General features: G+C 33.8%; 2 protein-coding genes across 8 annotated transcripts in view; one reads left to right on the forward strand and one right to left on the reverse strand.

Moving 5' to 3' along the window:
* Positions 1 to 21,686: 21,686 nt before the first annotated feature.
* Positions 21,687 to 26,050, reverse strand: part of LOC131161545 (uncharacterized) — a 33,558-nt gene continuing 29,194 nt past the window's right edge. For all 7 annotated transcript variants that reach the window (XR_009138544.1, XR_009138543.1, XR_009138530.1 and 4 more), the window contains one exon: positions 21,687 to 21,977. The gene's annotated coding sequence lies outside the window, so the exon portion shown is untranslated. The remainder of the gene's footprint in view (positions 21,978 to 26,050) is intronic.
* Positions 22,728 to 24,586, forward strand: LOC131161546 (probable carboxylesterase 18). Its single transcript, XM_058117377.1, has one exon. The coding sequence runs from the start codon at positions 23,477 to 23,479 to the stop codon at positions 24,467 to 24,469; it is 993 nt and encodes a 330-aa protein (XP_057973360.1). The 5' UTR covers positions 22,728 to 23,476; the 3' UTR covers positions 24,470 to 24,586.

Below are 26,050 nucleotides of genomic sequence, written 5' to 3' on the forward strand. Positions count from 1 at the left end.
AGTCTTGCGTTGAATCTTTAATATTTGTTTGGGTCATTATTTAGTTTGTTTTTCTTATTTGGAGTCTTTGTTAGCATTTAAATATTTTCTTTAGATAATTTTACTATTAAAGTTAGAGTTTTTATTTAGTTAGAGTTTATTTTTGTTTTGGTTTATGTTTAAAGTTAGTATTTTTATTTAATAGAATGATTGCAGGATTTGTTTCTTTCATTATTCTAGCATTGAATCTGACATTTATTTACTTATTTTTATACATGATAAATTTCTAGTTAGGATTTATGTTATTTTAAGTTTCATTGCAAAAATCCCAAAAATCCCAAGAACTGAATCTGAATTGTGTTCAGTAATTTGTCTTTTCTTAATTTCTTTTGGAATTATACAAATTTTGGAACTAAACTGCATTCTCTGAGGAGACAATCTGGCCCTTGGGCTAATTATTACATGACGGAACTCTTATACTTGGGATAGCTTCCGAGCTGCTCATTTTTAAAGTGAGTCAAATTTTTGGTGTCGTTACCGAGGAATGTCAGTTTTAGTTCCAAACTAGTGTTTTTCCCGTTATTTTAATTTTTATCGTGAAAAAGAAAAAAAAATTGAGTTTTGGAAAAAAAAATATGACTGCACCTGCATCACGCACGCTTATGGATTTTTTGTAGTCTACACGAACCATACAACCATTTTGCATCATATTGTCTGAGAATGCACGAAACTGTAATAATAAGCCTGGAATAATATCTGTGATACCTCAATTTTATAAGATAAAGTGTGAAAATTCGTATCAACATTTAACTGATTTTGAACTTGCATGTGTTACATTCATAGATAGGGCTGTCACTAATTAGGCAATTAGATTGCGTCTGTTTTCTTTTTCATTGAAAGACAAGGCTAAGAAGTGGTTTAATTCTCTTAGGCCTAATTCAATCTTTAGTTGGGTTGATATGCAAAACGAATTTTTGCATAAATTTTTTCCCTTATAGAGAACTCAATTTTTGCAGAAATAGATAAGTCGATTCATGCAAGGAGTTGATGAGACATTTCATGAAAGTTGGGAGAGATTTAGAGATTTGGTTAACATGTGTCCCCACCACAGATTTGAATCATGGCGTCTGGTCAACTATTTCTACACTGCGTTGACTCTTGAATTGAAACAGTTTGTTCATACTATGTGTTCAAGATATTTCTTCAATAAGGAGCTTGATGAGGCATTGGATTTTCTGGATCATCTAATTGACTATGCTCATGTAAAGACCAGAAAAATTAAAATAATTGAAATAATAAAAAAATAGATAAAAATAACAAATAAATAAATAAAAGGAATGACGTGGGAAAAAGAAAAAAAATAAATCAAATAAATTAAATTAAATTAAGATAAATTAAATAGCTAAATAATTAGTTATTAAATTAAACATTTTTACATTGGATAAAAAAAAAACTAATTGAAATAAGAGAAATATATACATATACATATATAGGTAAGTATTATAATATAAATATATATATATATATATATATATATATATATATATATATATATAAAGTAACTGTAAAGAAGAAGAAGAAGAAGAAGAAGAAGAAGAATTACAGACACTCACGTGCGCGTCCGTCTCTCTCTCTCCTTCTCTCAATTTCTTGACGAGTTTGCGGCGGATCGGGAAACGGAAGGCGTCCGTCTCTCTCTCTCTCCTTCTCTCAATTTCTCGACGAATTTGCAGCGAATCGGGAAACGGAAGGTGCCGTTGGATTCCTGATTCCGCTACTGATATTTCTACTGGAACAGATTTGTCATGAGAATGACTTAGACACTGCTTCTGGGGAAAGGTAATTTTTCCCCATTTTCTCAATTTTGCTTTAAATCTGCTGTTAAATCGATGATCGGGCACCACCATCGGGTCCTCGTCGTCAATATCGTCATTTTGGCATAGGAAATTTTTTAATTGAAATTTTTTAGGCTCCACTCCAAAGCGAAAGTGAGATTTGGGAATTTTGGTAATTCGACTAAATTTAAGGGTATATTTATTTTTTTAGAATTTATGGCCTTAGGAAATATTAAAATAATATTTTATTTAGGGTTAATTTAATTGAATTAGGATTTTTGATTCAGGGTCCGGGTGAGCGCCGCAGGTATTTTTCAGGATCCCTGTTGGCGTAGTTCAAGAAATCAGGTAAGGAGAAATTATATATTAAATCAGATTTTATGAAATTAAAGGTAATAATTTATGTTATATTATACGTATGTTTTGGTGTAAATTATTAAAATGTCAACCATGTAAAACTATGACTTCTGAGTCTAGCACCACTTATTTAGTTATGTATTTGTGGAAATAAACTGAACAAAGTGGAAGAAATTTTCTAGATAATTATGTAAGAAATGAAAATTGTATTTTCCGTAATTAAATGCTAAATGTGGGTTGGCCTATTTTATAAGAATATGTATGAGTTTTACTGTTAAATTGTGTGACATGAGATTTTGTGTAAATATATGTTAAATGTATGAGATGCAGGCTAAGTAAGTAAAGCAATGAGAATAAAATATGATATGATATGGACAGTGTTGTATGTGTATGTTAAATGCAACCATGTAAAGGTACAACAGTTGAAAGCCGGGTTAGTAGATTTTAGCGCATTTCTATGTGGACTAACTGTAGCAGATTCTATCGCATTTCTATGTGAACTAACAAATAATGGCTAAAGAGCGGCTGTAGTACAAAAGAATGAAATGAAAATATTATGAAATAAAATGACAAGCAATGACAATGCAATGAAATGAAATGTGAAATGTGAATGATACAAATGGGGAAAGAGTCACTTAAAGTGAAATACAAGGAAATGTTGAGTTATGAACATAAAAGAATGTGAATGATTGAATAATGATGGAAAGATTGATGTATTATGATATTAGAAGTATCTATGTATGTAAAACATGTTATGATTGGGCGAGGCATACTCTTCGCCTGAGGGCTTGCTGAGTAAGGCGAGTGCACTAGTAGCTTCAAATGTGACAGTACCTGCATAACGCACTAGGGCAGAGGGAACCTACTTGTATGGGCGGGTAGAATTCCCTATCCTTAGGGCCTTTGCTGGTAAACTGTTGTTGAATGCGTGAGTACGAGATCAAGTTAACACTTGATGGCTTACTAAGTAAGGTGAGGGCTCTGGTATGCTTCAGTAGTGACCTTCGGGTTACCTAAGTATCAGAGCAGAGGGGTGCTACTTGTATGGGCGGGTAATCACCCCTATCCTTGGGTAGTCTCGTGGGTAAACATTTGCATGTGATTGTTAGGTTTAGAAAATGACTTTCAGTGTTATGTTAATGATTTGCAAATATTATAAAATGATATGTATAATCTTATGATGACCACACGCTGAGTTTAATATATTATTTTTTCCCTTACTAAGATGTGTCTCACCCGAATATGAATTTATCTTTTTCAGGATTTCTTCGAGATCGAGCTTAGAGAGCTCAAGATTTTTATAGCATTATTGGGAGATATAAGAAAAATGGTATAAACATTTTAATGATGTCTTTGTAGAATATAAATATTTAAGTTTTATGTCTTTTTGTTTTCAGGCTATTAAGTAAGGAATGATTGTGAAAATACTGAATTGTTTTGAAAGTTATGTAAATTTATGGAAATGCAGGTGATGGATAATTTATTATGGTTGGTGGTTAGAATTAGTAAACTCTGGTATTATGTTATATGAAGATTATGGTTATGTTTTCCGCTACGTATATTATGGATTATGGATTATTAGGGATTTTATCAGGTATAACCCGCTGGACTCAGGTTTAAAAAGGGTCGGGGCGTTACAGATGGTATTAGAGTAATGTCCAGCCAAAAATGTGATTAGATTCACATCGCCTGGATAAGGAAATACTAGAGTATTAGGTTAGGAATGATTTATACCAAAGTATAGGATTGAGTTGCGATAAGGATATGAATGGGTAGATTAAGATACCGTTAGGAATTCTGAGTTGTGTTTCGTATGTTTGGAGGCAGAAATCCCTTGATGGTCTTCTATGTTTTTCTGAAGAAGTTGCTAGCTTCAGAAAATCATGGTAAATCCATCGATGGTGATGTTTCCGAGCAGAGAAATTCGAATTTGGGATTTGAACTTGATGGTGAGGTTAGTTGATTTTAGAGGTTATGGTATCGAGGGAAATTAGCAGATACCACTAGGTAGAGGTGGATGAACACGTGATTATATGATGGTCCTAGATGAGACAGATAAAGCCAAGAGGGCAGGTATGAATTTATATTGAAGATGATGATGATTTTATTTAATTATTGATGATGCAAAAATTTATTTGGGAGACATATTTATTGAATGGTATGAAGTTGGTTAGTTGGTTTCAAAGGTTATGGGGCATTGGGATATAATGAGTTATGAATTCCTGAAATGAAAGATCGGGTAACAAATTTCGAGGACGAAATTTCTTAAAGAGGGGAGAATGTAAAGACCCGAAAAATTAAAATGATTGAAATAATAATAAAAAAATAGATAAAAATAACAAATAAATAAATAAAAGGAATAACGTGGGAAAAAGAAAAAAAATAAATTAAAGAATTAAATTAAATTAAATTAAGATAAATTAAATAATTAAATAATTAGTTATTAAATTAAACATTTTTACATTGGATAAAACAAAAAAACTAATTGAAATAAGAGAAATATATACATATACATATATAGGTAAGTATTATAATATATATATATATATATATATATATATATATATATATAAAGTAACTGTGAAGAAGAAGAAGAAGAAGAAGAAGAGTTACAGACACTCATGCGCGCGTCCATTTCTCTCTCTCCTTCTCTTAGTTTCTCGATGAGTTTGTGGCAAATCGGGAAACGGAAGATGCCGTTGGATTCCTGGTTCCTCTGTCGACATTTCTATTGGAGCAAATTTGTCGTGGGAACGACTTAGGCACTGCTCCTAGGGAAAGGTAATTTTTCCTTATTTTCTCAATTTTGCTTTAAATCTGCTATTAAATCGATGATTCAGGCACCACCACCGGATCCTAGTCGTCGATATCGTCATTTTGGTGTAAGTAATTTTTCAATTAGGATTTTTTAGACCCCACTCCAAAGAGAAAGTGGAATTTGGGAAATTTGGTAATTTGGCTAAATTTAAGGGTATATTTATTTATTTAGAATTTATGGCGCTAGAAAAATATTAAAATAATATTTTATTTAGGGTTAATTTAATGGAATTAGAATTTTTGATTCAGGGTCCGGGTGAGCGCCGCAGGTATTTTTCGGGATCCTTATTGGCGTAGTTCAAGAAATCAGGTAAGGAGAAATTATATATTAAATTAGATTTTATGAAATTAAAGGTAATAATTTATGTTATATTATATGTATATTTTGGTGTAAATTATTAAAATGCTAACCATGTAAAACTATGACTTCTGAGCCTAGGACCACTTATTTAGTTATGTATTTGTGGAAATAAACTGAACAAAGTGGAAGAAATTTTCTAGATAATTATGTAAGAAATGAAAATTGTATTTTCTGTAATTAAATGCTAAATGTGGGTTGACCTATTTTACAGGAATATGTATGAGTTTTACTGTTAAATTATGTGACATAAGATTTTGTATAAATATATGTTAAATGTATGAGATGCAGGTTAAGTAAGTAAAACAATGAGAATAAAATATGATATGATATGGACAATGTTGTCTGTGTATGTCAAATGCAACCATGTAAAGGTACAACAACTGAAAGCCGGGTTAGCAGATTCTAGCGCATTTCTATGTGGACTAACTGTAGCAGATTCTAGCGCATTTCTATGTGAACTAACAAATGACAGCTAAAGAGTGACTGTAGTACAAAAGAATGAAATGAAAATGTTATGAAATGAAATGACAGGGAATGACAATGCAATGAAATGAAATGTGAATGATACAAATGGGAAAGAGTCACTTAAAGTGAAACACAAGGAAATGTTAAGTTATGAACATGAAAGAATGTGTATGATTGAATAACGATGGAAAGAATGATGTATTATGATATTAGAAGTATCTATGTATGTAAAACATGTTATGATTGAGCGAGGCATACTCTTCGCCTGAGGGCTTGTTGAGTAAGGCGAGTGCACTAGTAGCTTCAAATGTGGCAGTAGCTGCATAACGCACTAGGGCAGAGGGAACCTACTTGTATGGGCGGGTAGAATTCCCTATCTTTAGGGCCTTTGCCGGTAAACTGTTGTTGAATGCGTGAGTACGAGATCAAGTTAACACTTGATGGCTTACTAAGTAGGGTGAAGGCTCTGGTATGCTTCAGTAGTGACCTTCGGGTTACCTAAGTATCAGAGCAGAGGGGTGCTACTTGTATGAGCGGGTAATCACCCCTATCCTTGGGCAGTCTCGTGGGTAAACATTTGCATGTGATTGTTAAGTTTATAAAATGACTTTCAGTGTTATGTTAATGATTTGCAAATATTATAAAATGATATGTATAATCTTATGATGGTCACACGCTGAGTTTAATATATTGTTTTTTCCCTTACTGAGATGTGTCTCATCCGAATATGAATTTATCTTTTTCAGGATTTCTTCGAGATCGAGCTTAGAGAGCTCGAGGTTTTTATAGCATTATTGGGAGGTATAAGAAAAAGGGTATAAAAATTTTAATGATGTTTTTGTAGAATATAAATTTTTAAGTTTTATGTCTTTTTGTTTTAAGACTATTGAGTAAAGAATGATTGTGAAAATATTGAATTGTTTTGGAAGTTATGTAAATTTATGAAAATGCAGGTGATGGATAATTTATTATGGTTGGTGGTTAGAATTAGTAAACTCTGGTATTATGTTATATGAAGATTATGGTTATATTTCCTGCTGCGTATATTATGGATTATGGATTATTAGGGATTTTATCAGGTATAACGCGCTGGACTCGGGTTTAAAAAGGGTCGGGTTATTACAGCTCAGTAGTGGAATCTTAGGATTGACAGAAGTCCAATTGTAGCTCAACCATTAAAAGCAGTATATGGTGGAGAGTGGTCTGAATTGAAAGATGATTTTGATATTGAGGCATGTCTAGCTGATTTTACCAAAAGATTGGATGCTATGGAGATGGAAAAGGAGAATAGTACATAGCAACTTCGGAATCAACCTTCCTAGTCCTATGCACCCCCTTATTAGCCATCATATCATTAAGCTGCCTTCCAGCATCAGTATTAGCCACAACAGATCTCTTAGAGCTCTGTACCTTTGAGATTTTAGTCTAATGCAGCACCTGCTCCACCAGAGAATTCTCTTGAGGATGCCTTTTAGAAGTTCATGCAAATTCAAGTCACAACTAACAATCAGTACACTCAGGTCATAAATGAATTACGGGACACCATTAATGCGATGAGTACGTACTTGGATATCTTATAAAAAAGGGAATTTCAGGTAGAACATCAGCCTAATCCTCAAGAATACCAACACCAACAGCAACAAATACACAATGTTTCTCTTGAGACAGTGGAGACCGTTATTACTTCGAGAAATGGAAAAGAAGTTCCCCAACCTGAGATACTCACTGACAAACTAACAGTTGTCCCAACACCTGAAGTTACAATTGAAATTGATGAGGTCAAAGAAAAATCATAGGAAGCAAGACCAGAATTGAAGAAGCCAGTTAATGTGGAGACCGAGACCAGTAAGGAGTACCAACTTATGGTACCTTACCCTCAGAGATTGACAGCCGTGGAACCATCATTCTCTACTGGATTAAATTTCAAGGAGTGCAATGCCGACGCGAATCCTCACAGTGGTAAGGTGATGGGTACACCCGATAAAGAAGGTGAGCAGAATGGTGAATGTTTAATTTTTAAGAAACCAGGTAAAATTTTTAATGTTTATGCTTCTGAAGAACCAAAGATAACTGCTCTAATAACTTTACCTCAAGGACCAGTTCTTAAAGAAGTGAATTTCCTGGAAAATATACCTAATAAAGATCCTTTCTTGTTAAAACAAGGAAGGCAGTTTGCACATGTATTGTCTGGTATTTTGAAGAGCATTAATTCATTTGAGGCTAACTTTTGTGTAGGTAATAAGACTGATTCATTGTGGCGGCTCAAATTTGGAGACCCGCTAGTTCAATTTATAACTGTACCCACCAGATGAAATTCCTCCAAGGCCTCCGCCAGACAGACTGTGCTATTTTTCTTTCCTTTCTTTTCATTTTTTTTTACCTTACTTTATTTTTAGTTTATTTTCAGGTACATTTTTCTGTAGTTTCAGTTTTTCTTTCCCCTTACTTCTCCACCGACGTACGCTCCACTTCCCCCCGTGCACATCTTTTCTATTTCCCCTATACTTTCACATTGAGGACAATGTTCCACTTTAGTTGGGGGGGATGAGAAAATACATTGAAAAAAAAAAAACATTTGAATATGGATGATTAGGCCATGATTAACACTGACTTATACCCTTTACATACTTGTATATACCTAGGAGTTACACACTTAAGTTGTATAGTGGGTTATTTATGTGTAGTTTCTCTTTATATGACTAATCTAGGAATTATAACTTTATGTAGGTTAATTAGTACTTCATTTGTGTTAATCTGGTCATATAAACTCTTATATTTACATGGTATCTCATGAGGTTGAAAATATACGTTCACGTGACTTGTAGCACTTAAGGTTCCTTGTGAGCACTGAGAGAGTGTCCGTGATGACTTTGATACCTTGTGAGGTACTGTTGAGCCATTTATCGTTATTTTGAGTTCTTTGACATCAGCTCATAGTTCATGAAACTCAACTTTTTTTTTTAGATATTTTTCGTACACTAGTCTTTGTTTTTGTCTTGCTAGCCTAGAGGTGACATCTAGTGGGGAGATAGAAACCAAGGTCTTGTAGCCTACTCAAGATGTGAAGGCTGAGCCACCCCTAGAGATAGACTTATTTCATGGATTACTGTTCAAGCTTAATTCACATGGGTGGTATGAAGACAACAAAAGAAGTGTAATGATTGTCTTAATTGACAGTGAAAAGGAAGAAACTGAAGAATGAGTAGAAGAAAGAAAAAAAACAAAAACAAAAGAAATAGAAATACACATAAAGTGAAAGATTAATACCTGTTCCACACAAATACAACAAAAAGTCAGGGACACGATGTAACGACCTGCTCCTTTTTCACATATTTTTTTTTATATATAAATAATTATCATCACATCATATATCCCAGCTCAGCAGGTCACAATCCACCTGGGCCCGTGGGCACCAGGGATATAACAAAACATACAGCAGAAGCCTACGCAGCAGAAAGTATAAAATCATATACATCTCATCATAATGTACATAACACATACCAGAGTCACTATAATTACTATCTCACAGTATATACATCTCAAAAATGAAATCTAGGGACAATCCCCCACAAAACCTAACTGTCCCTACCAAAAACTTACCCTTCCAAAGAGAGCAAACAACTGATCTAGATCAGCGGGACTTTTCCCGCTCTCCTATCAGGGGCTCCTGAAAAATGTATAAGATTTAGGGGTGAGACATCTCTCAGTAAGGGAAATAAACTAATACCAGTGTGTGGCAACATGAGTATTCTGTGTTCTACATATACCATACATAACATATTCAATACTGTTTATCAAATCTGTGAAAACATATGCATATCAAAACATGGTAGAACATACTGCATTTTCATAAACATTTCTCATCTCATATCATAATAATAATAACATAAAAACAATCCTGGTAGGTTAGCTGGCTGTTGTCATGTATTACCCCCACATGACTGGGTTGTGTGGCCCGAAGGCGGGACCTGACAATGGTTGGCTGACCACTGCCAAGTCAAACAGTAGTTTGTAGGTCCGATGGGTCTACCTAGACTGGTCCATACACCAGGGGCGATAACAGCACACTTCTTGAAAATAACCACATCGACCATCCAATCTCACACCACTCCATACAGCGGTGTTAACACAGATATCATGATCACGAGGATCATGGACACATAGTAACGGTACCGTGCAAGTGCTAGCCTAAACCAAGCCAACCAGGTTCTAATATCATATACATATACTAAAACCGTGATACATAAATATCTCATATCATTTATTTTCACATCAATCATATCATTTCACATATATACGTGTATCATGAAAATCATCGGCTCGTACGCCGGTATTACACATTTTAACATAGCACGGCCCGTACGCCGGCAAATCACATAGCACAGCCCGTACGCTGGCAAATCACATAGCACGGCCCGCATGCCGGCAAATCTCATCCACATAGCACGGCCCATACGCCGGCAAATCACATATACATATAAAAATATCTCGGCCCGTACACCGGTTTTCCATCATAGAAATCCATATCGTCCTCATTCAAAAAAAAAACAGTATTTCACAACATTTTTATACTCATGCCACATTAAACAAATTTTCTACGTATTCAACATATCATCATTTAAACAGTATTTTTCAAATATAAATCATATATATAAATATATTTATTTTTTCTGAAACCAGATGCTACATATATATATATGCATTTTCTCAAAACAAAATTAGCTTAATTTATCCCCTTACCTGATTTCTTAAAAGCCCCTAAAAAAAAAAATCTTTCCCGTACCCACAAGGTTCTCAACTCAACACCCTGAAAATGAAAACTCGTAGAATTAAAGTTTAGTATTTTCGTACGTACAACATTTTTTATAACTACCACTAAGTCAAATTCGACTTAAAAAAGTCTTACCTCAACTTAGGGATGATTCCTTACGTTCCCAATCAACACTCCTCCTCACATATGACGAGTGAACCCATCCTTTTCGAGTGTTTTTGAGGGTATATCAATTACGTCGAGTCAAAATGACCATTCTATAGGTATCCATGGATACCCTGGGTGTAACGAGTCATACACATTACACATACGTCGAGATGTCGTCTATTTATACTCGAATTTATATGACTACATTAACTTTGAATTGAATTGTCAGTTGACTTTATGTGGGTATACTGTTCTTAATGACTATATAATGATGAAACTTATATGAATGACTTGCTTCGGAATTGTGTGAATTATGCATGAGCTTGTGTGTAATCTGGTGATATTCATGCATGTGAAATGGTATATTCGTGTTGCATGTACATTCATTTAATATTTATTATAATTGGTGTTGTGGGTGTCGTCTTGGAAACCTTCACGAGACTACAACTCATCCACTAGGATCGACCTAGGGGTTTAGCCTTATTATATTCGGTAAATGCAACCATATTTCTTGCGAAAGAGGAGGTAGATAGGATTTAGTAGCTTTCTCAGTTTTTTTATTTTACTAGGGACTAGCAAAACTTTAGTTAGGGGGTGTAATTATGCGTTTAAATTGCGTAATTAGGTGCTTTAATCATGCATTATGAATTATATTTTTAATTAAATACCGAATTACTCTCAATATTTTAACATTGTATCCTATTTATAATATTTGAATTTTATTGAGTAATTTATGACTTTTTGGTATTTTTTTTATTATAGGGCAACTATCGAACCTAAAAACTGATGGTACTTCGTAATCTATGCTCAACTCTCTCATCCAACCTCCGATTCAGATAATTTAGGATGTTGTAGAAAGATAAGAAAATGTTCTAAAATTTTCATCTTTTGCATTTTGTGAAATATTGGCTGCATCAAGGTCGAAATTGGATGTGAAGTTACCATACGCTGTTTTATGGACTAATTCGACATTACTTCGTAATCAGGGTGTAACTTTCTTGTGCATTCTCCAACCAAGATGATTCAAAATTTTGGGAAAAGTTGAGAAAGAGCTCTATAACTTTTGTGTTTCAATCTTTGAGAGATATAGACCTCTACTAGGTCAAAATCGGGCTTGAAAGTGCAAAACCGATCCTGTGTTAACAAAGGGAAAAAAAAAGAATAAAAGCTCATTAAATGATGTGTCCATGTGAGAGGGCTGCATGGCCCATGTGCTAGTGTTTCCTTGGGGCGCCGAATTGGAGTGAAAGGGTTGGGGAGTTAACTTTTTATTTGGGTTGATTTTGAAAAGTCAAGGGAGAACAGCTTAGGTAGGATTTCTTTAAGTTTTCTTTAGTTTTTTTAAGGTAGGCTTGGCAAGAAAAAGGGAGGCAGCAACGCTCTCTCCTTCATCCCTCCTCACAGCTAATCTCTCTCTCTCTCTCCTTATTTTTTATTTGAATCTTAAACAATTGTTAGATATATTTTTATTATAAAAAAATTAGTTTGATTTTCTTGTTATTTAAATATTGTTAATTAGTTTTTAAATTGAATCTTTCTCTCTCTTCTACTCCCTTTCTTTAGTTTATTTGTTTAATAAAAAGTTATAGTTGTAATTTTATTTTAGTTTAAATTATTTAGTTTAGAATTTTTTTTTAAGTCTTGCGTTGAATCTTTAATATTTGTTTGGATCATTATTCACTTTGTTTTTCTTATTTGGAGTCTTTGTTAGCATTTAAATATTTTCTTTGGGTATTTTTACTATTAAAGTTAGAGTTTTTATTTAGTTAGAGTATTTTTTGGTTTGGATTTATGTTTAAAATTAGTATTTTTATTTAATAGAATGATTGCAAGATTTGTTTATTTCATTATTATAACATTGAATTTGACATTTATTTACTTATTTTCATACATGATAAATTTCCAGTTAGCATTTACGTTATTTTAAGTTTCATTGCAAAAATCCCAAAAATCTTAGGAACTGAATCTGAACTGTATTTAGTAATTTGTCTTTTCTTAATTTCTTTTGTAATTATACAAATTTAAGGAACTAAACTGCATTCCCTGAGGAGACGATTTGGCTTTTGGGCTAATTATTACACGATAGAACTCTTATACTTGGAATAACTTTCGAACTGCTCATTTTTAGAATGAGTCATTAACTTCACGGGGAAAAATACTATAACTTTATTTTCCACATATTCATTCAATCAATAATATAAAAATATTGCCATAATTTATTCCCCTTACCTAACTTATTGAGAGTCTCGTTAAAACTCAGATCCTACGCTCCTGGCGCCCGAAACTCAAATCTTGCAATTCGCATTTTCCCCAGATTAATTTACTCATTTCTCAAAATAATACCCATATATCATTTCCTAAGCTCCATATACTCCAAATTAACATTTAAACTATTATTTAATACCCTTACCTGATTTTTTGAACTATGCACGTAGGGTCCCAAAATTACACCCGCGGCGCTTATCCGAGTCCTGAATTCAATAATTCAAATTCAACCTCAGAATGCCCAAATTCTAATATTTCTAAATCTACATTAATTAAATAATAATTAGCCCCTTAAGAATCCCGTTATCATAATTTTGGGGTTATGCCTACGACGATCCCACGAGAAATTTGCTTTACTAGACTTGTAGAGAATCATCCCTAAATTCTCGTGGTGGTGTCTGATCGTCAATTAGGCTTAAGATTTACAAGAAATTGAGGTAAGAGTGAAAATTTAGCTTACCCCAAGAGATATACTTACGCCAGTCCTACGATAAATCTGTTCTGATAGAAATGATGTTGACGGAAAATGGAGTCCAGCGATATTTTTTTATTTTCGATTGGTCGAAAATCAATCGAGAAATTGAAGAGAGTGGGAGAGAGAGATGGAGGGACGCGTAGGGATGTTCTCTGTGTGAAACCACCATTTTTTTCCTCCTTTCTGCTCCCTTTCCTTCCTTCAGGAAGGATTTGAAGTATATATATTATATTATTTAATTAATAAATATCATTTAAATTATTTATTAAATTAATTAATTAATTAATTTTTTAGGATCCACTACATCTTCCTGTAATAATTAATTTTGGAGCATTACACAATAGCCACATCATGGATATTTTATTAAAAATCTAACTTCTTCAAAAAGAATGATTTGATTTCTTTAAGAGGAAAACCATAAAACCTACTTTGATATCTTTGATTTTGTTTTTTTTTTTTTAAAAATAGACTTTTTAATCTATCTAAAAATCACATCATGGATAATTTATTAAAAATATAAATTCTCGAAAACCGAATTTTGGCCTTTTGAAGAAGAAAATCATAAAACTTGAAGAAAATGATGATTTTTGACATTGTAAAGGAAAAAGTCATAAAATGACGCCAATCATCATTAGAGGACTTTGCCAATCTGAAAATATATTACATGGATATTGTGACACAAATCATCATTAGAGGACTCGACCAATCTCATCATATATTACATGGATTATTGCAGCATTCCCTTGGTGCCATATTAGATCCCTTGAATTTGATGAAGTAGGATGAATTGAAATGATATTTTGTAAATACGTAATTATCTTGTATATTTTAGAAAAACAAAAGAAAGTACAAAAAGGAAGATTTCAACATATTCTAGCCAAACAAGTTGATCGTCCCAAGAGGGGCGGTCAAATGCCTACATGCATGCTCTATTTTATTCAAAATTTCATACAATTTTCGTTGAATTCATAACAATCCTACTCTAAATTAATCTTAAATAACATGTTATCAATCAAAATCAATTATACCAACACACATTCTCAAATATGTAATAAGACAAAAACGTCATGTTAATGAATATCAAATAAAAGATGTAGGATTTACTTGAATATAGCTTTTCAGTGTCGATAAGAGGGGAAGAAATTTCATTCAAGAGAAATATGAAAAGATGGAACAAATGGAAACATGGAAGAAGTGTAAGGAATGATGGAAACTCGAGAATGAGACCCCTCCTTAAGCATGCCAGAGAATCCTCTAAGTCTTTGAAATTCTCCTCTTTATACCTTCTATAGATGGGGTAGCCGATCTATTTACACATCATGCAAAATAGAGGGAAACAAGTTTGAATGTTGAATTTTATAAATTCAAATATGGAAGAAGTGTAAGGAATGATGGAAACTCGAGAATGAGACCCCTCCTTAAGCATGCCAGAGAATCCTCTAAGTCTTTGAAATTCTCCTCTTTATACCTTCTATAGATGGGGTAGCCGATCTATTTACACATCATGCAAAATAGAGGGAAACAAGTTTGAATGTTGAATTTTATAAATTCAAATTTAAACAAAATAACTACCAAAAGCTAACAACCAATGTTTTTGCTCGTTGCCTAAGACGTGGCATTGATTGGGTCATGTGGTACAACCAAAATGATCAACCAATGAGAAGTTGAATTTGCAGTGGACCGATTGATCACCCTAGGAGACTAGTTGACCGCTTGTAAATGATGCAAAAAAATTAGGGAAGAAGGGGACCAGTTAACCACCCATAGGTGGTCGGTTGATCGCCCGGTGAAATTTGATTTTTTTTTTAGTAGGGTTATCATTTGTTAGCCTAAAAAATGACTATCGACATTATTTCATAACTATCATTTGAATATTTGGGCTTATAAGCTAGCTTCTAAAGGGGATTTAAAGGAAATTTTTGGTTCTAACGATTGAAACTTTATTTTTTCCATACTTGAAGCTGTTGACACACTTATTTTCTTTGCTTGAATTAAAGAGCCTATGTCCACAGTACATGTTTCTATTTCCATTAATGGTTCTTTCGAAGGTTACTACATCATGGAAGCTTTAGGTAAGTATTAGGTAAGTTGATCCTATGTCACCCTTTTGGAGGTTCTCATAAAGTTTTCCAAAGAGCATCCTTTCTAGGAATTTTAAATATCATAATACATGCAAAAACAATTGCATTACCAATTTGTCCTTCATTGATGATTTTGTGGACTTCCCTGGTGAAGACTTGAATTCTGGCCACAACATTAAGAATGTTCCTCGCATCTTTTATTTGATTTTTTATATTAAATATTTGTTGTTCACTTTGTCACGATGTCTCGGGAGTGAGGTGCCCCGGGGTGGCGAATAAAGAAATAATAGTTTTAATTTTCAGGAAAAATGGAAAGTTGGAGTCGCCACTAATCTTTTGGAGTGTGGTTAGAACACATGATTACTACCCAATTAAGGGTAGAATTGATTTGCGTATATTAGGATTAGGATCGAGAGTTCAATTATGTGAGGGAAGGTACTAGTATCCCCTACACACCCGTTCTACAAATGGTACCTAATTAATTTAAAATTATCTCAAATTAAATTTCAATGACATTTTATTTTACTCCTTTTAACTGGACACATTAACTAAGTATACACAATTAAGTAAACAAACAAATAAGCACATTATTATAGAGTATATCTAAAATAGGGATCCCTCATAGCTAAGACACGTGAGGCTTAAAAAGCCCATTGCTTTTTTTTTTTTTAAATCATAGGGAAACCCCTTTTAAAAATCAAGAAAATATTTTTATGATAATAGCTCCCAAATTTATTTAAAATTTTATAAATTTTTTCTAAATATTTAACAATATTTTTCAAATTTTTAAAGGAGATTTTGGAAACTATTTCCTATTTTTTTTAGATGAAAAGTGTGTAAAAACAATTTTTTGACCAAAAAAATATTATAAAAAATTTTCTCTAACTTTTCCTGATTTTTTTGTGATTTTTCTATATTTTTTTTGATTTGTTAAATAAATAAAATAATAAGAAAATACAAAATACCAGTTCAAAATCGGTTCAGCGGGTCAAACGATTCGTAGAAGAATAGACCGGGTTAATTGGATTGGGCCACGTGCCATCTACGGGTGAGAACATGTGGCCTATATATATATTCTCATTCATGCTTGCAGATTCTAACGTCATAGTGACGTCGGTTGGCCACGTGTGGGCTTTGGGGTTCTTTTAAAAATGGTGTGGGCTCGGAGTCATTTTACGTACGGCCTTGCACGACTCCTAATAATAATCTGACCGGTAAAAATTAAGAAAAATGAATCATGAAAAGTTTGCAAAAATTTCAGTTTCATCAGATGAGTAAGCACTGTCCGATCATCCATATCATGCGGACTACGTAGGCACCGGTGAGCCTACTGCTTCTGTGGTGAGACGGCTATCCAAGAAATAAAAATAAAGTTATAAAGCTCAAAAAAAAAATCTGAATGGTGAAAATTAATAAGAAAGGGTCAGAAACGTCTTGGTAAAATTTCAACTTGATCGGATAAGAAATCACCATTCGATTGACTTCATCAAATTGATCATGCCAACGATTCCACTCCTGCAGAGACGGCTGTTCGAGGCACAAAAATAAAGTTGTAAAACTAAAAAAAAAAAAAAAAAAAAAAAACAATCTAAATGGTGAAAATTAAGAAGAAAAGGTAAAAAATGATTGGTAAAATTTCAACTTGATCCTACAAGAAATCACGGTTCGATCGTGTTCATCGAGTCAGCTGTGCATGCTCCGGCCGTGGTGTGTGTGCATGTCTGTTCACGTGTGTAAATGAGAGTAGGGGATTTTATATATATATATATATATGTGTGTGTGTGTGTGTGTTCATAATAAATGAATGATGATGGAGGCATGAATAATAAAAAAAATGAATGGAGAAGAAAAATTGAATAATGTCTGTTCACCAATTCGACCGTAAAGAGAAAGAGAAAGAGAAAGTGAGAAAGAGAAAGAGAATGAGAAAGAGAAGAAAGGCAGGATCACTACCTGCAGCAGCGGTGGAGCACCAGTCGGAGAGGTGCGATGTCGAGGTACATATCTTTTCTTCTTCTTTGTTTTTTAAATATATATATTGCTGCAGGTAGTGATCCTGCCTTTCTTCTCTTTCTCTTTCTCTTTATGGTCGAATTGGTAAGTAGACATTATTCAATTTTTCTTCTCCACTCATTTTTTATTATTATTCATGCCTCCATCATCATTCATTTATTATTATATATATATATATATATATATGATAGTGATGTGTTAATAATAAATGAATGATATATATATATATATATAAAGCCAGACTAACCATTGAGATGAAAAAGGACGCACGTGAGGTCACGAACAAAATAAATATAGCGACAACGGCTGTCGTTGCCGGCGGCAGTGATAATGGCAATAGCAGCGATGTGCTGACCCTTTGCAATATTTTCTCTTATTACCTCATTTATTACTGATTTTCCTAACTGTTAATATTTTTCGTCTCTTGTGCAAGCATGCAGGTGTTCAAGAACCGACAAAGTCCCAAGACACTATTTAATTTTGCTGTATTTTAATTTTTTTTGTATTTTGTATGATGTTTTTCATTTTATTTTATGATGTATTTCTCTTATTTTTTGTATTTTTTATTATATGCACAGTATAATAATAATAAATAATAATAATAATAATTTTCTTCTGTTATATTTGACCCGAACAAAATGGGGGTGTCTGCACACTTCTAATATCTCTAATTTTGTTAAGTCTCATACTCAAAACATACTCGGAACAAGTGAAGGAATTCTTCTTTTTAAGTACCTTGGTGTCCCTCTAGTTGCTAAGAAAATAAAAAGAGTTTTCTTGTAGGATATACTATTAGACCCATAAAAATCTCTCTTTTTCTGGTAGAATTCAATAAATAAGTCAACTTTTTTGTTCAGAAAATTATTTCCATTGGAAATTATTGGATTAGTCAAGATTGTAAAATTAGTTGGAATACAGTTTATAAATTATCAACCATCGAATAGAAAGTTAAACGGAAGCAATAAACAAGCATGAAAATACACAAGAGTCACGCAGTAAACCGTGAAGTAACAAAATTTATTATTCACACTTCCGTAGGCAACATATCTTTAACGAAAGAGGCAAGTAGGCTAAACACGTTTACAAATAACTAGTGAATTTTTACGATGATTGATGAATACTCGCCCCTCTCGCCCTCCTCCAAAGAACTTTCGACTTTATGTTCCCACACAAACCTCAATTTCGTTTTCAATATATTGAACATACTTTATAATTAAAAATTGCACTCATAAAAGTGAACAAAAAAAATACAATTTAATGTTGCAAAAAATGGCACATGTAACACAATGGGGCTTGTAAAGAATCAAATTAAAATCTATTTGATTTTGGAGCTATAAAAATTGTAATAAAGTTATGAAAATAAAATTCTAATATCATTTTGTAGGGATGTGATCAATATGCGTGAGACTATTTAAAAGAAAATCTTAAGTTGCTGAAATATTCCATATAATTTTTGTTGCGTGTAATTCCAGCTGATTGCTAATTCTATTTTCAGATTTTAATTAATTTCAAATCAGCCCCAATAACACTTAAACATAAACCTATTTATTTTGACGCGCGTGTGCTAATCCTGATCAAGAAAAATATACGTTCACCAAATAATATACAGCAACGCATAAACATGTCACAAGCACAATCCACAAGAACACATTTACGTGATTCGGTCCAAAACTTGGCCTACATCCACGGCAGATCTCACCTCCAGAGACACTATATAAAACCGGTGAAAATAAATACAAGTACACACTGATTTACCCTTTCTTGTCTTACCGATTTCTTCTGAAAATCAGCCCAAGAACAACCCAAGAAATCTACCCTTCGCACCTGCGAATAACCCTAGGTTTCTTCCTATTGTTCTCCCTAATTTCCCTACAAGAAACCCCTCCCAAGAAATCAAATCTACATGTGTCTTTACCTTCCCTTACCAGTGCGTGAATCTCTATTGGAGATTGGAGATACCCAGCGCCGCACCTCCTCCTGCCGGCTTCTTCTCCCGTGCGGCCTCACTCTCCCGCGCGACTGCTGAAGCCTCTTGGTTCTGCAGGTGCTCGCTCGGTCGGGAAGTCTCCTGCTGCTAGGAAGAACTCGCGGCTGGCTGTGGAGGAAGATGGTGCAGCGTCTCTCTCGGTTCTGGAGCTGCAAACACACGAAGAAGAAAACCTCTTCTGTGCTGCCGTCTCTCAAGGCTGCTCTCGCTCACGGCCGCTGAAAATCCTCTCTTGCGCTCGGGTGCGGCTGCCCTCTGAACCTGCAAAACCGAAAATCCCCCAAAGCCCCTTTTGCTGTATTTCTTTTCCTGAAGTTGCCAAGATCCCCTTCTGCCGCGCCCCCTTTTTTCCTTGAAGCTGCGAAGATTACCCCCCAGATCCAGCTCTTCCCCCCTGCTGTTCACTTTTATTTCATTTACAAAATAACTACACATGAAATTACATCCATGCCCCCCAACAGCAGCTGTTGGATCTGGAGAGGACGAACGGCCTAGAATCTCTTCAAGCCTTGACACTCCAACAATTTTAATTTTTCATTATTTAAAAAAATTATCAAAATGAAGAATCAATGGTAAAGCTTATTTGCAAATTGAAAATATTTATATTAAATCAAATAAAAAATATTAATTGACATTTGATAAAATTTTCAATGAGGTAAATATAAATTTTAAAAATACATAGATACAACAATTTCCACTCAATCTTATGAACATTTGTAAGAAAACATATATAATGTATTAGTGCATTTTAATATTATATAATTTATGAATAGTGGTGAATATATCTTGTGAAGGGAAAACGTATTTCAAAAAGGTATATAAATCTATAATTAATTATGTTATTGATACATGGATTTCATAAATTCTACATATTTCTATCTGAACATACTTTGAACTTATATATGTATCTCGTTACTTTACATATATTTGATATTTATTAAGTTCACGCACAATGAACAGCCAAGTGTGCTTATAAAGCAAATCATTCTTATTCCAATTTAGTCCTTCATTGTCGAAGTCCTATAGAGTTTGACAACCAAGCCTTACAAGGATTCTCCCACTTGTACAGAATTAGTGAGAGTATATGATTTAAATAAGTTGTTGTATTTTGAGGGAGACAAGCTGGAAAAAAGTTTATTGCACCACATCTTGAGTAAGTCAAAATTGTAGAAGGCAAGAATCTCTTTCAAGAAAGTGAGATTTTCATAGCTCACCTAATTATGAATCATGTTTATACTTTATTTCTATCTACTAAATTCCTAACGTAATGCACTAATATTATTAAATTTATATCTGGCTTTAGGACACAAATTGTCGACTGATTGCGTATACTCATCGACGGTTTGTTATTTGGTTGCTCTCTGCCTCAATCAGTTGCACATTCAGTCTAGAATTTATCGACTAATTGCTTTTTGTCCCAAGTCATCGACTGATTCCCCATAATCATTGACTGATTTCCTATAATCGTCGACTGATTGCCTATACTCGTCGACCGATTACTACTGTTACGATTAGTTTATTTTCGATTATTTCAGCATTTGTTTCTTATTATTTTTAGCAGTTAATTAGTTAGTTGGAATATTGCATGTATATATATATATATATATATATATATATATATATATATATATATATATATGAGTTTTATGATGTACATGAATTAATTACACAAGAAATAAAATAAAAATTGGAGATTTGAGTTTTCTCTCCAAGATTTAGTTTTATTTCTTTGTTTTCCTGTGATATTGTTTGTGTTTTCAATTTTAACATGGTATTAGAGCAAGATGCTTGGTTCTTGACTAAGGATTTTTCCAATCCATATTTCCTCCTTCATGGAGAAAGTCTTGGTTCAATCTTGGTTTTTCAGCCTTTGAATGGTGAGAATTATTATACATGGAGTAGATCAATGTTGACCGCTCTCAAAGCTAAGAACAAAACAGGTCTTGTGGATGGAACATTTTCTAAGCCTGAAGATCAAGCTGATCCATTGTATATTTTGTGGTTTCATTGCAACAATATGGTCCTTTCATGGATTTTGAACTCTCGCACACGAGAGATTGCTACTAGTGTTATCAGTTCTTCAATTGTTGAAGAAGTTTGGAAGAATTTGAAAACCATATTCACACAAGGTAATGGTTGTAACGCCTCAAAATTACTACCATTTTTTTTTCACCTCTGATACCGTAACTATATAACCAAAAAATACATACATGCAGCGGAATCATAAATATCAATCCAGAATACAATATACCAGAGTTCTAGTGCTATCTTATATATACATAGGTCGCTCTCCCCAAAATGCTGTCTTAATCCCAGGTGTACAGATACATCTCCTTAAACAAAAATAATTTTCTCCCATACTTACTTTCAACACTCTCTCTCAATGCCCTACTCTGGAGCGCTAGGTTCGATCCTCTCGATATCCTGAAATGTTAGAATAAATATTGGGGTGAGACACCTCTCAGTAAGACGGAAAATGTTATCATTAGTTTGTGGTAACATGAGTTTAAATATCATAAAACACATTAATTTAGTCAATAATGCGATATGAGAAAAATGTCTAAATCTGAATTCACACACACGCGCGCACACACACTCAGATATATATATATATATAACATTCTTTTCCCAAAACATGTTCAATTTCAATAGAATACTTCCATATAAATAATCAACATATATATCCTATCAAGAACCATCCCCATAGGGTCTCACTAGCTAACGTCATGCTTTGATATTCAGAAAAGCATTTATATAATATTCCAAAAATTCTTGACAAAATTCTCTCATCGTATACCTGGGTTCAGCATATTTATAAAATACAGACTCATCGACGAGCCACGTTATCTCGTCGACGAGCGCAAGAAGGAGGTTCGTCGATGAGTACTTATTCCTCGTCGACGAATTTTAGGCCTTTAAACACCCCTCTCGGTAATTTCTCGTCGATGAGACACGTGTCCCCATCGACGATCCCAATAAGCCGCTTCGTCGACGAACATGAATTGTGAACCCTTTTAAAATTTTCTTTTTCTCCCTCTTTATTATTTAATTTCTATAATTATTCAGGTTTCTACAGAAAATATTTCTTTTACCTTGATTACTTCTATCCATTATAAACTTGGATTCTAAATTTTGTATTTTGTAATTTAAAAATTAGTCACATCATTATTTTGAAAAAAAGGTACTCACTTCTTTTTCTAAGAGAAAATATACAAATCTCTCTTTAAATTTCAAAAATCTAACAATCTCACATGTTTGCTATTAGTCATATTTTTTTTTTATTACATAGGAATTTCAGCCACCAACGAAACCTTCGGACCCCTTGGTGGGGGTACCAAACCTACGGATCAGCATCTTCCACCCCAAGTCTCGCTGATCAGGTTAAAGTCCGGATGTGGACACGACTTCCGTGCATCAGTTAGACGTTCGATCAACCCGACACTCGGGACACATCTTCATTACCATCCACGGTTTCCGCTGGTTCACAGAAAACTCTCACCATCTACAATTCCCGCTGGCTCACAGAGCAAACTCTCACCATTCACAGTTTCCACTGACTCACAGAGTGAATTTTTACCATCCACAGGTGCCGCTGGTTCCTTGAGTATATTTACTTAGAATTGAATACCCGACACTCCTTCATATGTGCTAATATCTTTTCACCGCATCATGACCGTGGGCTGTTACTAGCCCTATTCATACTACTTCAACTAACCTACCAAATCCTCCAAATAATAATAATACTAGTAATAATATAGAGTCGGGCTAAGCATGGCAGCCTTGAAAGTAAAGTCAACAACTACTAACGACTACGGGCAAGGGTAGTTGAAGCCTTCGCCACCATTCAATAGTCCAAATCTCCATTCAGTCCAACTTGCTCTCTCTCTCTCTCTCTCTCTCTCTCTCTCTGTGGAAAAAACGAGATGACGCAAAATTCTCCGCAGTCACCGGAGCTACCATGGCGGACGCGATTCTCCTTAGCCGCCTACAGCATGGCCACCGACCTCGCTTGCCGTCCTGACGGCAGCATCAACCGCTTCTTCATGAACTTGGTTGACTTCAAAGCCCCTCCCTCCTCCAAACCCTACCTCGGCGTCTCCACCTCCGACGTCACCGTCGACGCCTCCCGCAACCTCTGGTTCCGTCTCTACGTCCCCTCCGCCGCCGCCGCCTCCCCCGCAGGCCACCCCGTCATCGTCTACTTCCACGGCGGCGGATTCTCCTTCCTTGCCGCTAACTCCAAGCCACTGGACGAGTTCTGCCGAAAGCTCGCTCGGGAACTCCCCGCCGTCGTGATATCGCTCAATTACCGCCTCGCGCCGGAGCATCGATGTCCGTCGCAGTACGAGGACGGCTTCGACGCGCTGAAGTTCATCGATGGCGACAACTTCCCGGACGCCGGCGACCCCGGCCGGTGCTTCCTCGCCGGAGACAGCGCCGGCGGGAACCTGGCGCACCACGTGGCGGTCAGATCCGGCGAGCACGAGTTCAGAGCGTTGAAGATCGTCGGGCTTCTGGCGATCCAACCATTTTTCGGGGGAGAAGAGGTGACGGAGGCGGAGACGCGCCTCACTTCAGCCCCGCTTTCGACGATGGACCGGACGCATCGGATGTGGAAGGCGTTTTTGCCAGACGGGTCAGATCGGGACCATCCGGCGGCGAACGTTTTCGGGCCAAGAGCGCCGGACATTTCGAGGATGAAGTTTCCGGCGACGGTGGTTATCGTCGGAGGGTTCGACCCGTTACAAGATTGGCAGAGGCGGTACTACGAGGGATTGAAGAGGATCGGGAAAGAGGCGTACTTGGTGGAGTATCCGAATGCGATCCATGGGTTTTACGGGTTTCCGGAGCTGCCCGAGCTTCCCATGCTTATAGCGGAGGTGAAGGATTTTGTAGGAAGGCAATTAGGCAAGTAATGGGTTTTAAATAAATTTGTATGATATGTATTATGTATGTTATTTTATTTTGTAAGGGATGTTTAGTTGTTCTTCTGAGTCTTGTAATAAAAATTAATAAAGTTAAGGCTTGTTTGATGTCTTGCTATTTTTAGTTTTTTAATTTCTGTTTCTATTTTTGTATAATAAAAAAAAATTATAAAACTTTCTTATTTCTCTTTTACTCTTTTCTCTTTGATGCAAGCCTCACTAATTTTTTAATAGTTTTAAATTTATTTTTCAAATTACTTTTCCTTTGATCTCACACAAGTCCTACTAAATTTCTCTATGATTTTATTAATTTTTTTAAAAAATATTTTAAAAATATATTCTCTTTTAATAGATAAAATTTAAAAATTCAAACATAGTGAATTTCACTAATTATTGTTTTAGAAGAATAAGTCAACTTTCCATCACTTTCATTTTCAATACTTTTATATTATAAAATTAACTTAAATTATTTATTTCTATTTTCTTTATTATTTGTTTATATTTACATAAATTAAATATATAAAATTAATTCTAATTATTTTATGTGTTTCAACATAATGATTAGTTCCATACTAAAATAGTATATTGTTGCAATTTTATATTTTCATTATTCTTATCAAGGAAGTTATGTTATATATTTTTGACTTGACAATTAATCTAACTAAAAATATACAAAAAAAAATTCTAGTAAAATATTTTTTTGTGCCATATGTATTTTAAAGGTATGTTTAACAAAATTATTTCTTCTATATATACTTTTCCTATACATTAGTAAAATTGTATTTACGTTCAAGTTTCATGCTATAATTATATATTATTACAATTTTGTATTGTTAACTAAATATATAGATTGATTTTTAAAAAAAAATTATTTCATATATATATATTTTTTCTCTATTATTCTTCCACACAAAATTTTGTATAGTTAACCTTAGTCTTACCATTTAGATTTATTTTTTAACTTAGTGTATATATATATATATATATATATATATATATATATATATAGTTTGATTAATATTTATAAAACAAAAACAAATTAAAAATTTAATCTAAAAATACTCATTTTCGTCTTTAAATCCAATAATATTATAAAAATATGATTATAGCAATATAATAACATAATAGTACACTTAAAAAAATACTACTATAAGAATAAAAATTATTATAATTACTTTATTTAATTGTTATACTTTCATTTTAATGAACATTACAATTGAAAGAATAATAAAAATATTTTATAATTGACTTTATTATCATTTTAAAAAAAGATACGCATATCATTATTTTAATTATATTCAAATTTATATGATCATTTTACTTAAATTTTAAAGCGTATAAAATGAATGATTTAATTCAAAAAAAAATATTTGTAGATATTAAAATTTTTGACAATAAGTTGACAAAACAATTGAAAGTCATAAAATCTAATTTTTTTTTTTTCAAATAGCTAAAAATCAACAAGTAAGACATAAAACTGACAACATAAACAAACACTTTTTTTATTATCTATTTCTTCACCATGCAGAAAAAAGAAACAAAAAACAGAAAATAAAAAATAACAACAATACC

The sequence above is a fragment of the Malania oleifera genome, chromosome 8 (genome assembly GCF_029873635.1).
Source record: "Malania oleifera isolate guangnan ecotype guangnan chromosome 8, ASM2987363v1, whole genome shotgun sequence".
Taxonomy (NCBI): Eukaryota; Viridiplantae; Streptophyta; class Magnoliopsida; order Santalales; family Ximeniaceae; genus Malania; species Malania oleifera.

What these genes read in the sequence shown, in the direction of transcription:
- LOC131161546 (XM_058117377.1), top strand. Translation starts at nt 23,477, where the DNA reads ATGACGCAAAATTCTCCGCAGTCACCGGAGCTACCATGGCGGACGCGA.